General features: G+C 48.4%; 1 protein-coding gene across 1 annotated transcript in view; it reads left to right on the top strand.

The window, feature by feature from the left end:
• Positions 1–546: 546 nt before the first annotated feature.
• LOC104390220 (acid-sensing ion channel 2) overlaps positions 547–14,731 on the top strand; it is a 511,958-nt gene continuing 497,773 nt past the window's right edge. Inside the window, exon 1 of the mRNA XM_009999325.1 lies at positions 547–1,110. Within this exon, the coding sequence (XP_009997627.1) occupies positions 547–1,110 (564 nt within the window). The remainder of the gene's footprint in view (positions 1,111–14,731) is intronic.

Genomic DNA, 14,731 nt, shown 5'->3' with positions numbered 1-14,731 from the left:
TCGCATTCCCGGAGCACCAAGGGCTGGGGCTGAAAGCCCCGCTGCTCTGCAGGGAACAGCATCCCTGGGCTTTCCGCACTAGTTCCCAGGCTGGGAGCTGCCTCCACTTGTTCCCAGCTCCCTCTCTCTCCATCTCATCCCGCTCGGCGCTGGGTGTGTGTGTGCGTGTGCGTGTGTGTGTGTGTGTGTGTGTGTGTGTGTGTGTGTGTGTGTGTGTGTGCAGGGGGAGGACTGGGCTGCCATTGGCTCAGCTCTCCCTGCCCACCCACATCTCTTCCACATCACCTTGGTGTCTCCCTAAATAAAACCAGCCCTTCTTATCGCTCCGAGGAAATCAAGAGCCAGAGTTTGAATGGATTTTATATAAATATTTACCCCTACGAAGCTGCTGCTGAGCTCGTGGGATCCACTGGCCTGAGATTCTCCTTCTCTCTCCTGCCTTTGGAAGGCAAATTACTTTCCAGAGGGGAAGAGGGAGATCCGGATCCCAGTTCCAGCTCCAGGCTGACCCGAAAAGCAGTGCCAGGATTTAACTAACTCTCCCTGATGGATCTGAAGGACAGCACCAGCGAGGGCAGCATGGGCAGCCTGCAGCCCTCCAGCATCCAGATCTTTGCCAACACCTCCACGCTCCACGGGATCCGTCACGTCTTCGTCTACGGGCCAGTGACCATCCGGCGCCTGCTCTGGACCTTGGCCTTTGTGGGCTCACTGGGTCTCCTCCTGGTTGAGAGTTCAGACAGGGTGGCTTTCTACTTGTCCTACCAGCACGTGACCAAAGTGGATGAGGTGGTGGCAAACAGCCTGGTCTTCCCTGCTGTCACCATCTGTAACCTCAACGAGTTTCGCTTTTCCCGCCTCACCACCAACGACCTGTACCACGCTGGGGAGCTCCTGGCTCTGCTTGATGTCAACCTGCAGATCCCCAACCCTCACCTGGCTGACCCGGCCGTCTTGGCCATCCTCCAAGAAAAGGCCAATTTTAAACAGTATAAACCAAAAGTTTTCAACATGCAGGAGTTCCTGGCGCGGGTAGGACACGACCTGAAGGATATGATGCTGTACTGCAAATTCAAAGGCCAAGAGTGCAACCACGAGGACTTCAAAACTGTGAGTATGAGCAGACACTCTTTGCTTTCCTCTTCTCTGGGTGTGTGGATGGTGGTGGTTTCACAGGACCAGGACAGCACTGGAGGTCACTGGCCAACCTTGTGTGGGCATGATGCGATGAGCGAATGGCACCTGCCAGGAGGAGCAGCCTGTTGAGTTGAAGTTTGTTTGCTGGAGCCCTAATGGGGGGGTTATGTGGGGCCAGCCCTGCAAAGGGCTTGCAGCAGGTCCAGCCTCCATCCTACACAAGGCCCCAGCTCCCAGGTGGCTGCTTGGTGTCAGACCAGGGTGCCAGCTGGGTCCTGCTGAGCATCAGAGGGGGCTTGGGGGTCTCCTGCTATGGCCAGTGAATGTTAGCCAGCTGAAGAGAGTAGAGAGGTCTGGAAAGAGCCAGCAAGAAAAGTGGGCACTGAGGGATGTCTGAAGCCAAGTGTATCCCCCTGGGTGTTTGTAGCCTTGCTGGAATTGTGGAGGGGAAAATTTTTCTGCTTGTTCCTGGTGGTCGTGGCTCATAAATCCTAGTTTGCTGCACAGCGTGGGCAGCAGCTGGGTCCCTTCCTGCTGCTGTGCTAGAGAAAAAAAAAGGGGGGGGCGGTGGGGGGAGAGGAAAAAAAATCAGGCTCAGGTCTGATCTGTCTGCTCTTAGGCTGTTGGGGAGGTTGAGTGAGCTGGGTAGCCTGAAGGTCCTGAAGAAAGGAGGTGCTGCTCAGTTACAGCTTTGGGATGACACCCTGATGGCAGTGCAGGCTGGCCTGGGTGGCAGAAAGTACCAGCCTGAAACAAAAGAACAGAAGTGGGTTGCCTGGAGGAAATGCTGTTCCTGTGTGCTGGAGCCAGGCTGGGGGCTGCAGGGGGGCTGCACCCCTGGGCTGCTGGTTTGGGTTCTGTCTTGGCAGATGTGAGTGTGTGGGCTGGAGACTTGGCTGGTTTGTCCTGTGCTCTCAGGCCAGGCTGGCTGGTTCCTTGGCCAGTCTGGGGTTTGGACAGAGCTTGTGGCTGGTTGGTTCCCTGGGAGTGATGCTGCTTGCTCTGTTCACTGCAGACAGGCAGGTGCACAAGTTTCATGATGGCCTGGTCTGTCAGCAGGATCTTGGTCTGGTTTTAGAAGAAGGGAATGTTTTCTGTCTCTGCTGCTTTTGGATATCTCCCAGAAAATGAGCCCAACTGACTCATGCCACAAAGTCGTGGCCGTCACTTGGACTCTGCTCTCTTCAAACGTTTGAGCAGGAACACGTCATTTTACACCTCAGTTATTGCCTGTGCATAGCCCTGGGTCCCTGACCATTCAAACTGGATATCCAGGCAAACTGCTCCTTTCCTTCTGCTCCTTGGGCAGATCTGAGCAGCTCGAGCCATGCAAGTCATAGGAAGGTATCAAGAAAGTCACTAGAAGAGCTTGCTGAAGAAAAGCCATGTGTGACTGTGTCTGTAGAGTGGGATAGAAAGGGAGAAACAGATGTGAAAGTCTAGGGGACAGAAGAGCTTGGGAGTGAGGACAGATCTGAACAGACAGACCTCCCCTGTCCACAGCAAGGGTGTGGGGAGAGGGAGATATCGTGCTCATGGGCTTCCCAAGAATGCAACAAACACCAGCCAAAAGCAAAAGCCTCAAAGCCAACAAGTAAACAGCAGGGACAAAACATCTGAGGGACTTTAAAAATCAGGTCTTGTTCTCAGATCAGGTGGGAGCTCTTGGGATGTCGTGGGGTGTAATTTCCCTGGTTTTCAAGGTAGCTGTTTCTGAAACAATGACTATTTTTTTTCCCAGAGGAGATACAGTAGTTTCCAGAAAGACTAAACATTCCCTGCCTGCTGAATAAATCCTTGCTCTGCTGAAACAGGTGAAGGCCAGCTAGGAACAGAGAGGCTATTAGAGACTGACAGTGCTTGTCAAAGTGCTGTAGAGCATCAGAAACAGCAGTGAAACACTCCAGTCCATTCTGCAAAGCAGCTCCTCAATAATCCAGAAGACAACATCCTCCCAGCATTGCCTGCTGTGCCTTTCTTACAGGGTTTCAGTCTCACTGACTCTAGGTAATCCCTCAGGTAATGGAAATCCAGAATAGTATGTATGCAAATGGGGAACAACAACCATGTTTTCCTGCCAGACCTAACCTCTCTGAGATAAAAGGCTGCAAAAAAAAGCATCTGCTTGAAAGCTGGGTAGGTCTTTTGACAGGGAACAGGCAGCAAAGGTCTTTGAGCTGCCTCCAGGCTGAGTCAGAACCTCATGTCCTGGATGAATGTTGCATTAAATCACCAACAACCTGTTGCAACTGCATGTGGGCTCTGTGACAGCCCATCCATTCTGCTGCATTTCCAGTTGGAAAAAGAGAAGCATCATCACTAAAGCCTGGTTTCTCTCCTGCCAGGAGCCAAGGAGTGTAAATCCCAGAGCAGTTTTGTAACACATCATTATAGCGAAGAACTCTGGCTCATTTTCCATACTCCCAAATTCATCTGGGAGCAGAGGAGGCAGGAGTTTTGCAGCAGAAAGATGCAGCAAGGCAGTTAACTCTGCACTGAGGTTCTGCTAGAGAAGTGAGGGCAGTGCTGCCATCTGCCACCCCTCTGGGTGCCCAGGGGGTGTTGGGTGCAGAGTGTCCCCTGAATGGAACTCACCCTGCTCCTGCTGCACAGGAAAGCAGAACCTGGAACAGCAGCACCTGGTACTTCATAAAACCTGCCTTCACCCTCCTTCCTCCTCAGCTCCCCTGTTCCAATTCTCTATTGCTGCTTTCTTAAAAGGATTAGAGCTGTGCTTTGCTTACACTCTGCTCCTTCTCCCCAGGACAATGTCTAATCCCTCCCAGACAACAGCTCCCCAAATTACAGTCTGCCCAGAGGGGTGAGTTCCCTAAGTTTTCCCACAAAGATCTATCCCAAGGGAACAGCAAGGTCCTAGCAGAGGATGTGCTGATTCCTGAGCTGGCATCACAATGCACAGAGCAGCAGATAAAGATAATGCAGAGTTCTGCTGTAGGCAAAGCAGTGAAGAACAGCAAATTGGCAGAACACACTTTAGCAAACCCATTCCCTGGGTGTATGGGAAGGAGGGAAGCCTGAAAACAGCAGCAGCCAAGGAAATCCCTTATTTTTTATTTTGTGCATTGCTCCTCCCAGGAGGTCCTGGTTGAAAATGACCTCACAGATGGCATTTTTCTGGAGGAGCTGTGCTCATGCTGCTTGACATGACATTAAAGTCTTCCCAACCTACTGCTGCTGAGCGTGGTAAAGCTGTGGCTCCTCAGCCCTAGACACAGTGCTGGGATTTTCTGTGTATCTCCATGGGGGTGCTGGAGCAAAGGCTGTTCCCCAGGCCTGTTCTTGTGGCTCCTGGTCCTTTGCTCTTCCAGCATGGGATGAACTGAGTAATGGCAGGGGAGCCTGTCAGATTTTGTGTGTGGCACAGCAACTTCATGAGGACAGGGGGAAGAAAAACCTGAAAAACCTCTTTCAGCCCATGGGGCAATGGCAGAATAACTGGTGGGGTGACCTGGGTTGAGACACCAAGGACAGGAGCAGCAGGAGGAACGGGCTACCTCAGTCCCCCCTTCCTGAGAAAAATCAGCTCCAGCAGCCAAACCCTGCCAGAAATATTCAGAGGATGGCAGGGGGGGTGCTCTGGTGTGTGAGCATGATTTTCAGTCAGGTTAGTTGCTAAAGAAAATATGGAGAACGTGCTTCCTCCCATCTCCAGCTTATTCTGGAGGTAACACAAAACCTCAGAGCCCAGGCCTGCTGTGCCTTCCTTCCCTGTTGTCTATTTTCAGTGGCCATGACAATCCAAGGATAGAACTCATTTATTTTCAATACACATTCCTCCTGACAGCCAGTGTCTGCATAATAGAGAGTCTCTCATGTGAATATTTCTATTGTGAGACACAAGTTTCTATCAGTCTTGTCCTTCTCTGTGCATATTTTTCCCCCCATTCTTTCAAGTGAGCCAGTACTTAGGAAATAGCTTTTGCTTCATAGGTCCATTAGTCTGTTCTCATCTCCTATTACACAACTTCCACTTTCCTCAATAAAAAAATAAAATCAGGATGATGATGTAGAAAAACCACAGCTTCTTTCTATGGAACCATTTCTCTGGGAACTTCCCCCAAAGCCTGCCATGAGGAGATCTGCAATTCTCTGCTGCCTTTCACACAAATCAATAGTTCTCACACCAAGAGACCACACCTTTGTGCAGCCACCCCTGCCCGCACCATAACATCTTGAGTTTGTGTGTGCTGGTGGGTTTCAGTGCAGGGTTGTGCTGGTGTCTCTGTTAGGTACCTAAAATGAGGTGGTTGTTCCCAGGTCATGGATCTGGCTGACACACAAACCATGCACTTCAGATATGTCTCACTCTGCCCAGTGTTTCACCTGGGCTAAGTTTCTCTGTGCCTACAGCATTTCACTGTAAAGTAAGTGTGGTGGAGCTTCCTCATGGAGTTGATGGGGTTTTCTGTCTCCTTTATTTACTATAAAATGGGAGGATAATGCTTTAAAATTCACCAGGAAGTCCCGTGGAAGGATGCCAGTTGGGATGAACACCTGTTGATGGAAAAAAGCTTCCTGGGTCTTGAATGGTTATTGGAGTTAAATTCCACCTCAGTTTTCCTACCTGCAAACTGGGGTGGGGGGATGGGGGAAAAAGCCTTTCTCCCAGAGAGACACTGAGCAGCTCAGTGCTGGAAAGCTGTGGAAAGGCAAGGTTGTAAAAACAAGGATGATAAATGTCTTTCAGCCACCCTGTCCTGGTGTTTCCTTAGCCTGTGGCTTTCTCTCACTAACACTTTTCATCTCACAGGGTCTCCCTGACAACTGGTCTTGAACAGAGGTGTCCTGGGAACAACCTGCTGTCTGCAGCAGATGAAGGGTGAAACCATGGGAAGCATTTGAATGTACTTCAGCTCTTTCTACATGAACCAGACTTAAATCTAGTCATGCCCAAAAATATCAGTGAAGGCCAGGAAGGACCAGGAACATATTTAAAAAACAAGTATGGTTTCCATCTGAGGAGTTAGGTTGGAACAACACAGCTTGTCCTGACCTTCCTTGTGCAGGTCCCCTTTGGAGACTTCCTGACAAAGAGTAAATAACCTCCCAGATGTTCCCTCTTGCAGAAGGTTTGTGCCCATCTGACCAAGTGCAGTGATGCCATGTGAAAAACCATGATGTGGCAGCTGCAAATCACACTGTGGGTTTGTTCTGAACTCTCCTTCCAAGGTCCTGAGCACTGCAGTTCAGTGTCCATGATCTCTGAGGAAGGAAATGGAGAAAAAAAAATAAAAACCAGTGATCATCAAGTGAAACACTTCTCACTTGATTACAGAGGAAAGCAGGTCTGATTTCAGTGCAGACCTGGGTGGCCTGTGGAGGCCCATTTCAAACTAAATGATGTGATTCTGTAACAAAAAGCAGGTGCAGACCTGATGGATCTTACCCACTTTTGCTGTTGAGAGTCTCATTTTTTTCATGCTGAATGTACTGTATTCAATAAGAGCATGACAAAATGAGAGCCAGTTCTGGAAGAGGGTTACCTTCCCCTCTGCTAGCCTTGTGCACAGGTTTGAGTTCACATTCCTGACCTAAGGAAAAACAATTGGCCTAAAATGCACAGTTTTTGACAACTCTGTCTGCATGGAGCATTCAAGGCACACACAGTTCTGGTTCCATAATGAACCCATCAGTGTTACTCTGGGCAAACTCCTGGCCTTTGCCACCTCCTGGAACGATCCCAATTTGCTTTAAAAGGAGACAGTAGAGATTCCCTGAAAAAAACCCAACCATTAAGTCCATCATTCAGCTCCATTTGACTGAGAAAATGTGCCTCAGAGCCCTGAAGGAGCACAGCCAGCTGCACAGCAGCAGGGACAGCCAGGTCATCTCCAGCTCCTCTCACAAGGTCAACCTCTGCAAGTCCTTCCTATGCCTTCACAAAACCATTTGTTAAAGGAATTGCTGCCTGGAGCAGACTCACCTTGGCTGGTGCAGCAGAATTATACCTTAATTAGCTATCATGGGGGACTTGTGGTCAAGTTGTTGGCAATAAAAAAACACCTATATATTGGTCACTGTGACAGGATAGACCTGAGCAGGGGGCCAGGATGATGTGTTGCTGCCACAGCTACACCCACTGTACATCATCCTCAAAAGATACAGGAAGAATTTTGCTTACTGGACTGATTTTTCATGCAGCTCTTTGGAAAAATAGATCCATGAAAAACTTCCTTACCTCCAAGATAAGTGTAGCTATGAGAGAGCTGAGAGGGCAGGTCTTCCAGAGGGAGGAAAACAAGAACTGTGGCTTTATTTGCAGGTTGTGAAAGTCAGTGGCTATTTTGCCACCTTCACCTGCTGACAGAGTATGGGAAAAAAAAAGCCTTAAATGTGTTCCGTTTACTGAGGGATCAGCATAACTTGAATGGTCTCCTAAAAGCTTGCTGGGATTTCCAGACCTGCAGAGAGGAAAACTCTTAGGGATCAGAAGCTCAACATGCTAAGCTGAAAAATGGACCAGATAAGGTGGCCATGTCTGACCCCCACCTGCAAGGTTAATCTCTCAGACTGGAAACAGAATAACAAAATTGCCCCTTGGAGGTAAAAGAGCCTGAGTAATTTAAACTGAATGACAACAGTGTGTTCAGGGTCAAGAAACAATTTCCATCCAGCCATGACTATTTACAACTGAAGTACATGCCATTAGCTGAAGAAAAGCAGAATTGTTGTGATGGCTTGTTGTCGCTGAAGAAAAGATTCAGCCTGTGTGTTAAGTCAGGGAGCATGAAGGGAATGGTAATGGAAGACCCACATATATTTGCTCAGGGTGAGAGAGAGGAAAGGAGATTCACTTGGTTAGATTTCCAGAGAGAAGCTGGTGGCAGGGGGACCTGGACTATTGGGCCTGGACTTTCACGTGCAACAGAAGTTGCTCAGTTGTCTGCTCCTGTTGGATGAGCCAGGTCTGTGCTGTCAACTTCCCCAGAGACTGGAGTAAGAACAGAAAATCAGAAGTGAGAAAGACAGAGCCGAAGTCCATCTACTCACCAGATGCTTCTTCAGAGCAGCTCAACCTTGCATGAGAAGGGGGTTTCAGGCTCTTCCCAAGTGGTGGGAACTTTACACCAAGCCTCTGGGCTTCTCTTTCAGTCCTCCTCAGATTTCAATTCCAGTGGAAATTTGCTGGGAAACAGAGATTTTTCCTTAGGGAAACATATAGTTCCCAATAATAAGTAAACAAAATAATAAGTAAAAATAAATAGAAAGGTTTGGGTTATAAGGGACCTTAAAGATCATCTAGCTCCAACCTCCTGCATGGGCAGGGACACCTCCCACCAGCCCAGGCTGCTCCAAGCCCCATCCAACCTGCCCTTCAACACTGCCAGGGATGGGGCAGCCACAGCTTCCCTGGGCAACCTGGGCCAGGCTCTCACCACCCTCACAGCAAAGAATTCCCTCCTCATGTCTCACCTCAATCTCCCCTCTTTCAGTTTTAATCCATTTCCCCGTGTCCTCTCGTTGTAAGCCCTTCTAAAAAAGCCCCTCCACAGCCACTATAAGGTCTTCCTAAAACCCTCTCTCCTCCAGGCCAAATAATCATGAACCATACACAAACATACAAACACAGAACTCACCCCCTCAGATGGCTCTTACATTCTGACCAGAAAAACCCCAAACTGGGCTGCACAGCAGGTGCTGGTGCCCGAATCCCAGAATCCCAGGGGTTGGAAGGGAGCTGGAAAGCTCCCCCAGCCCAACCCCCCTGCCAGAGCAGGGGCACCCAGAGCACATCACACAGGAACGTGGCCAGGGGGGTTGGAATGTCTCCAGAGAAGGAGACTCCATAGCCTCTCTGGGCAGCCTGGCCCAGGGCTCTGGCACTCTCACCTTAGCTCAGAGCCCAAGCGCCGCTCCACAAAAGCCTTGGAGAGGCTGGGAGGTGGAGGAAGGTGACCCATCCTGGTGAACAATGCTCTTCTCCAGCCAGAAAACAGGCTGGATCAGCTCCCGGGGAGGCAGCAGAGCCCGGGGCCTCAGACCCGAGCGGGGCCCTGAGGCGCCATTTGACGCCGCGCCCCGAGCCGCCCTTTTATAGACAGCGCATGGGCAGGCGCGCTGTGATTGGCCGGCTGGGGTCACCTGACCCGTCCTCCGCTGCCCTGAGGTGCTGGGTCCCCCGGGACCATCTTCGTGCTGCTGCTTCAAACGGGGACGGCGGGACATTCACAGGGTTAAAAAGGGGTTTTTTTACCTCGACGGAGGAAGACAGGCGACCCGTTTGGATGGTTTCTTGTTGCGTGTTTCCTCCTTGGTGCGGTTGGAGGCGAGGCCTGCGAGGGAGTCACTTCATGGGCCTGAAACCCACGAGGGTGATTCCAGCCTCCTTCACCTGAAGGCTTGAGGGAAGCTCATCCCAGGCCAGGAGAAGAGAAGGCATAAATACATCCAAGGAGATGTTTTCCGGTGATGTAACTGCCTGTACAGCGGGGAGGATAATTGAAGGCCTCAATTTCTGCCATGGTGATGGGTGAGTTACTTCTCCCAGTTTAATTAGGAAGGGATGAGCTGAAGGGCTGGTACAGCAGAGAGGAGGAGATCATTGGCAGGCAAGGAAACATCACTGACTCTGCCATAGGTGGGGCAACAAAGGACTGCATTAATTGCTGGGAGTTAATGAAGGAATTAATGTAAGCTTAACCCTTAATTAGCTAAGCTTTCAACACCACACTCAGCTGCTCCCTGGCATGGGAATGGATGGATTAGAGCTTCTGGCTTTCTTCTATTGGCACTTGCCATGCTCTGGAAGGGCTGCAGGTGGGAACCATCCCTGTGGTGGTGCTGGTGACTCCTCAGCAGTTTTCCAACGATAGAGAAACCTGTGGGAGATGAAAAAGGATGTAAGAGAGGCCTCAAAGGTGTGATAGCATTACATTTGGGGAGATGGAAGGGGCTTTAAGCCATCTGGAAAGTGGTTATTTATTTGAGGGATTAGAACAGAATTTTACCACCAAGTTTCTTGTTGTTTTCACTGAAAATATGAACCACAAATGTTACTGTGGATTCTGCTGGGAACTGCAGTTTCAGTTCATCAAAATCCCACTTTTCTCTGGACATGCTGCTTGGATTATGTCTCCTCTTTTGCCAGGGAGGTGATGGTTGGTTACAGCAGTCACACAGTCCTGATGTATCATTTTTTTCTTTGAAGCATTTAATGTTTGGGGATTCTTCCTTTTTTTTTTTTTTTTCTTCCCATGAAAAGAAACACAGGATTTCTCCACAAGTTTTTGTGAAAACTGCTGCTGTGGTAGATTCTCAAATAATATTCCCCTCTAACCCAATCTTTATGTAAAAAACCTGAACTAGTTTTCATGAGCAGCATGACCAGACAGGGTGTGGATATAATGCTGCTGTGCCAGATGTTAAACTTCCTACTTGTTGATTGAACCCCCTTTTTTTTTTGGTACTCCACCCTGGTAATGAATCCCACAGCCACCATCTCTTCTACAGCTGCTCCAGGAACACTCTAAGTGGCCATTAACTAATGCTAAATGATGATGGATCATCTCCTGAAGTGCATCTGACATCCACATGAATAACAAATGAATTTGTGGCTGTCAAGGCAATGACAACAGATTGCAGCTGGATGCACACGAGAGCTGTTTGCTGCTCTGCACCAACAGCAACCAGTTCCTTGTCGGGTGCCTGTAATTAGAGGGACACAAGTGACAGCAAAGGGATGCAGTGAGTGGGGAGAGGCAGTGGTATGGATGGCTGCTAAGGGTGAGCTGTGGGAAAAAGACAAGTCCCAGGCTGACAAACCAATCCTATTTTTATTGATACCCAGTGGAATTTGCCTCCTGAAGTAGTTAATGAGAGTGAGATCATGCTGTTAGCCCCAACAATTGCAACCATCACTGGAAAAATCATTCTCTTCTCATTATCACTTGGTAGCAGAAAAAGTCCCTTAGAGGTCAGTCCTGTGGGGATGTCTCTGTGCATCTGCATCTCTCCAGGGAAAAACAAATCAAGGGAGAATGGATTTTTCCACGGTGTTGATGCCTAATACTAAGAAAAAGTCCAAGGATCTCCTTCAGAGCCTCTAAAGGTTCTAAAAACTGATTCTCTGCTGGGGATGCTAGTGTCCAGGAGCTGGTGCTGCATTTCTGTTTGTGAGCTGTGTGGGGTTGCCTGTGGCTCCCAGCTCCTTGTCCTCAATCCAGGGTGTGCAGGGTGAGAAGTGAGATGAAGGGAGCAGCAGTGGAACAGGGAAGGTGAGACAGAAATGGGAGAAAATTTGGTCTATGGCATGAGGAAGCAGAGCTCTGAGGTTGACTCAAAGAAAAACAACTGCTGATGAGAAGTAAATGTGGTTTTTTTTGAAACCTAGATTGATGACTCTGGAATTGGTTTGAACGTTTCTGTTGAAATCTTTCTATCAGAAAAGGTTTTCTTAATGCAAAAAATTGCTTTCCTAAAGTTACACTGATTGGGATGAGATTTCCCACAAGAAAAATGAAAGCTTTTTGTCTTAAAGCATTTCTGTTTTCCATGAAATTGATTAAAAATACATCTCAGAGCAAAATCAAATCTTGAAACCCTGGGTTCTCTCATTAAATAGATGTTCTGGTTTTCAGCTAGTTTGGAATTAAGTAATGGAAAAAGTCACTCAGAGCTGGGGAACTTTCCACCACGTGAAGTCTCCACATCTTGCACTTGTAGACCCAGTGCACCCCAGGCTCAGTTTTATGTGGGTTTTGAGGCAAAAATCTGATGTTGCTAAGGGCAAACCCTGAGTTATAGACTCATCTCTGCCTTGCCCTGAACAGAGGGAATTTCATACCCAGCTTTCAAGTGAGTCCTGGCTTTCAAAGGGCAGGTTTTTGAAGCAGGATGCTTTCTGGTAGACCGTCCTCTGAGCTTTCTGGAAATGGTTCCATTTTAGCCTTATTTCCTGATAATAGAAGGTTTCAGCAATTTTGCCTCCATCTGAAAGAGCAGAAGTCTCAAAAACATTTGGTTTCTGCAAGTTTCATGAAAACTGGACACTGGGATAGACCCAAACTCAAGTCCACTGAGGACGAGCAAGGTTGACGATGTTAAACACATTTTGTCTGACAGTGACCAGCTGTCCCACAAACAGATGTGCCCCACTTTCTCCAGAAGCATCCTGACAATAACAGCTTACACCTTCCTAACACTACAGACAGCACAACAAAGAACACATGAGTGTGCCTGGGGCGGTACTACCCATGGGCCACAGAGAAACCACTCGACAAAGCTGTGGCTGCCCCGTCCCTGGCAGTGTTGAAGGGCAGGTTGGATGGGGCTTGGAGCAACCTGGGGTGGTGGGAGGTGTCCCTGCCCGTGCTTGGGGTGGGACTGGATGGTCTTCAAGGTTCCTTCCAACCCAAACCATCCCATGATTCTAATATCTATGCTTACTCTCTTTTCCAGTCAGGTACACAGAGTCCCTCAGCATCGATAACTATTTCCAGCTCTGCGAACCCCTAGTAGCTCCTGTAAGCTCCTGAGGGCTAAACAGCATATCTGGGTAAAACCCCTCCATTCCACTTTGGAATGCTGTTAAAAACATGGAAGTGTTATTTCTAAGCCTAAGATTACTCCTCCATTTATTGTGCTGTTGTTGGTACAGTTAATTGCAGAATATTTTTCTCCCATGTTTCAAAACAATCCGTACTGGTTCCCCTTGTAGGAGGTTAAAGTAAAATGCAGCTGCTGCAGGTAAATTCATGTGACAAACTGTTTCTAGAGATCAGGCAAGGACAATTTAGTCAACAGGGACAGGGAAATGTGTTGTGCATTTATTCTGTTGGAAATCAGGCAGGTACACACATAGCCCTCGTTTGCAAAATAGTCTCAGAAGTGGGGAAGAGGTGTAAGTGGGTTGTTAACACTGTTATGTGTTAGTCCTTTTAGCTCGTGGATTCCTTCCCTGCTTTTTTTCCTGTCAGGAGGAGAAATAAATGTGTGAGTCAGGTATGTTCTTGTAATCACACTCATCTTTCAAAACAGACACACAATTTATTAAGCACAATAAGAGCAGCAAGCAGCTCCTTTGCTTTGGGCAGCCCCTCACTGAGCTGTATGCCCAGGCAGCTCCACCTCCATGCCATGTTTCCTGGTCCCACTTGGAATAGTTTCTCTTTGTTTTCTATCCAGGCACATCCAGGCTTGACATTTTCCATCTACTGGGTGTGTGACCCAGGTTCCCTCTCAGGCCACATCTGTGTGATGTTTTCCAGTCAAGGTGTTGGCTCCTCTCTCACTGGGTTGTTAGGGATGTTGATGAGTCAGTGATGCAGATGGTGATTTTTTATCACTTCTCACAGCAGTGATGCACCAAACCCAGCTTTATGCACATGGTGCTGGCAGCTCATGAGGACACTCTGAGATGTCCACCTGGGCAGCCCCACAGAGGAGGTTTGTGTTGAGAAGCAATTTCCAGTAACTCCACGCTGGGTTTTTCTACCTGCCCCGTGCAAAAGAGAGGAAGGAGCAACATCAGGTTTGCTCCAGGGATGAGTCCCCAAGTGCAGCACCATGTGAATACACCTTTTGGCATCCAGGCTCTTCTCTCTTTGAGGCCACTTCACTTAGGGGTCTCTGCAAACACTGTCACTTTGTGCAGCACAGCTGGCCATGGAAGAGCAGAAGGATGTCCAATGGTGTCAGCTGATGTTCTCTCAACCAGAGGTCAACTGCCGGCTCTGCTGCTTGGATCATCTTGACTAGAAGAAGTTACTTGAAATCAAGGGACTGAGGGATATTTGTGTGAACCTCCACTGCTGGAAAGAATGTTTTACCTCTGGTCTTTCCTTCTATTTTTCATGCCAAATTGTCATAAAAAATACTTCCATGCTGGATGTCACAGCTTTCCCCCCTCTACTACTAACACAGACTTATCTTCCTGATAAAATTCTGACTTTCAGCAAGTAGGTAAATTATGCTTCTTAAAAACCCAGCCCCAACTGTGAACCAAATACTCCTTTCCTCTGGGTGAACCATTTATTTGCCTTGTTATTTTGAGCTTCATCATGGTTGTTGCCATGTAATGGCAACTTTGTGGAAAAGGAGATTAAGTGCTAAGGTTAAAACAGGTTCAAGCATAATCCAGAGTGCCCTTGGCAGAGACTGAAGTGTTTTAGTGGGTCTCATTCATCATTGCTTGATTCCTTAAAACAGTGGAGTGGCTCATTATTGTTTTTATATGCCTTTATGAGAACTACAAAAGAGCCAAAGAGAAAAGTGCCACTATTTTCCTCCCTTAACCCACACTCAACAAGGAACAATCATATTTAAGACCTCTGAGTGCAATGTAAAAGGTTTCTTCTTCAGAAACCAAGTTCCGCTGCTTGACCCACGTGGGGTGGCTCAGGCTCAGCTCCAACAAGGTGTCTGTTGGTTTGTGGAGTTCTTTCTAGGACAGCAGTTTGGATGTGATGGCAGGGAGCTGCTATTGCCAGCTGGGAATGCTGACCTGCCTTCACAAAACCATCCTCTGCCCCTAAGGCAGCTCGTGGCATTTCTCCTCGTTGATCCTACCAAAGCTTTGTCTTCCCTGTGGGCTGGATAAACCTCCAGCAGGGGCAGCGGACTCTGCAATGTAGGG

Source organism: Chaetura pelagica, unplaced genomic scaffold (genome assembly GCF_000747805.2).
Source record: "Chaetura pelagica isolate M959 unplaced genomic scaffold, ChaPel_1.0 scaffold625, whole genome shotgun sequence".
Classification (NCBI taxonomy): Eukaryota; Metazoa; Chordata; class Aves; order Apodiformes; family Apodidae; genus Chaetura; species Chaetura pelagica.
Note: the sequence above shows the minus strand (reverse complement) of the source record. Positions and strands in the feature narration are given on the sequence as shown.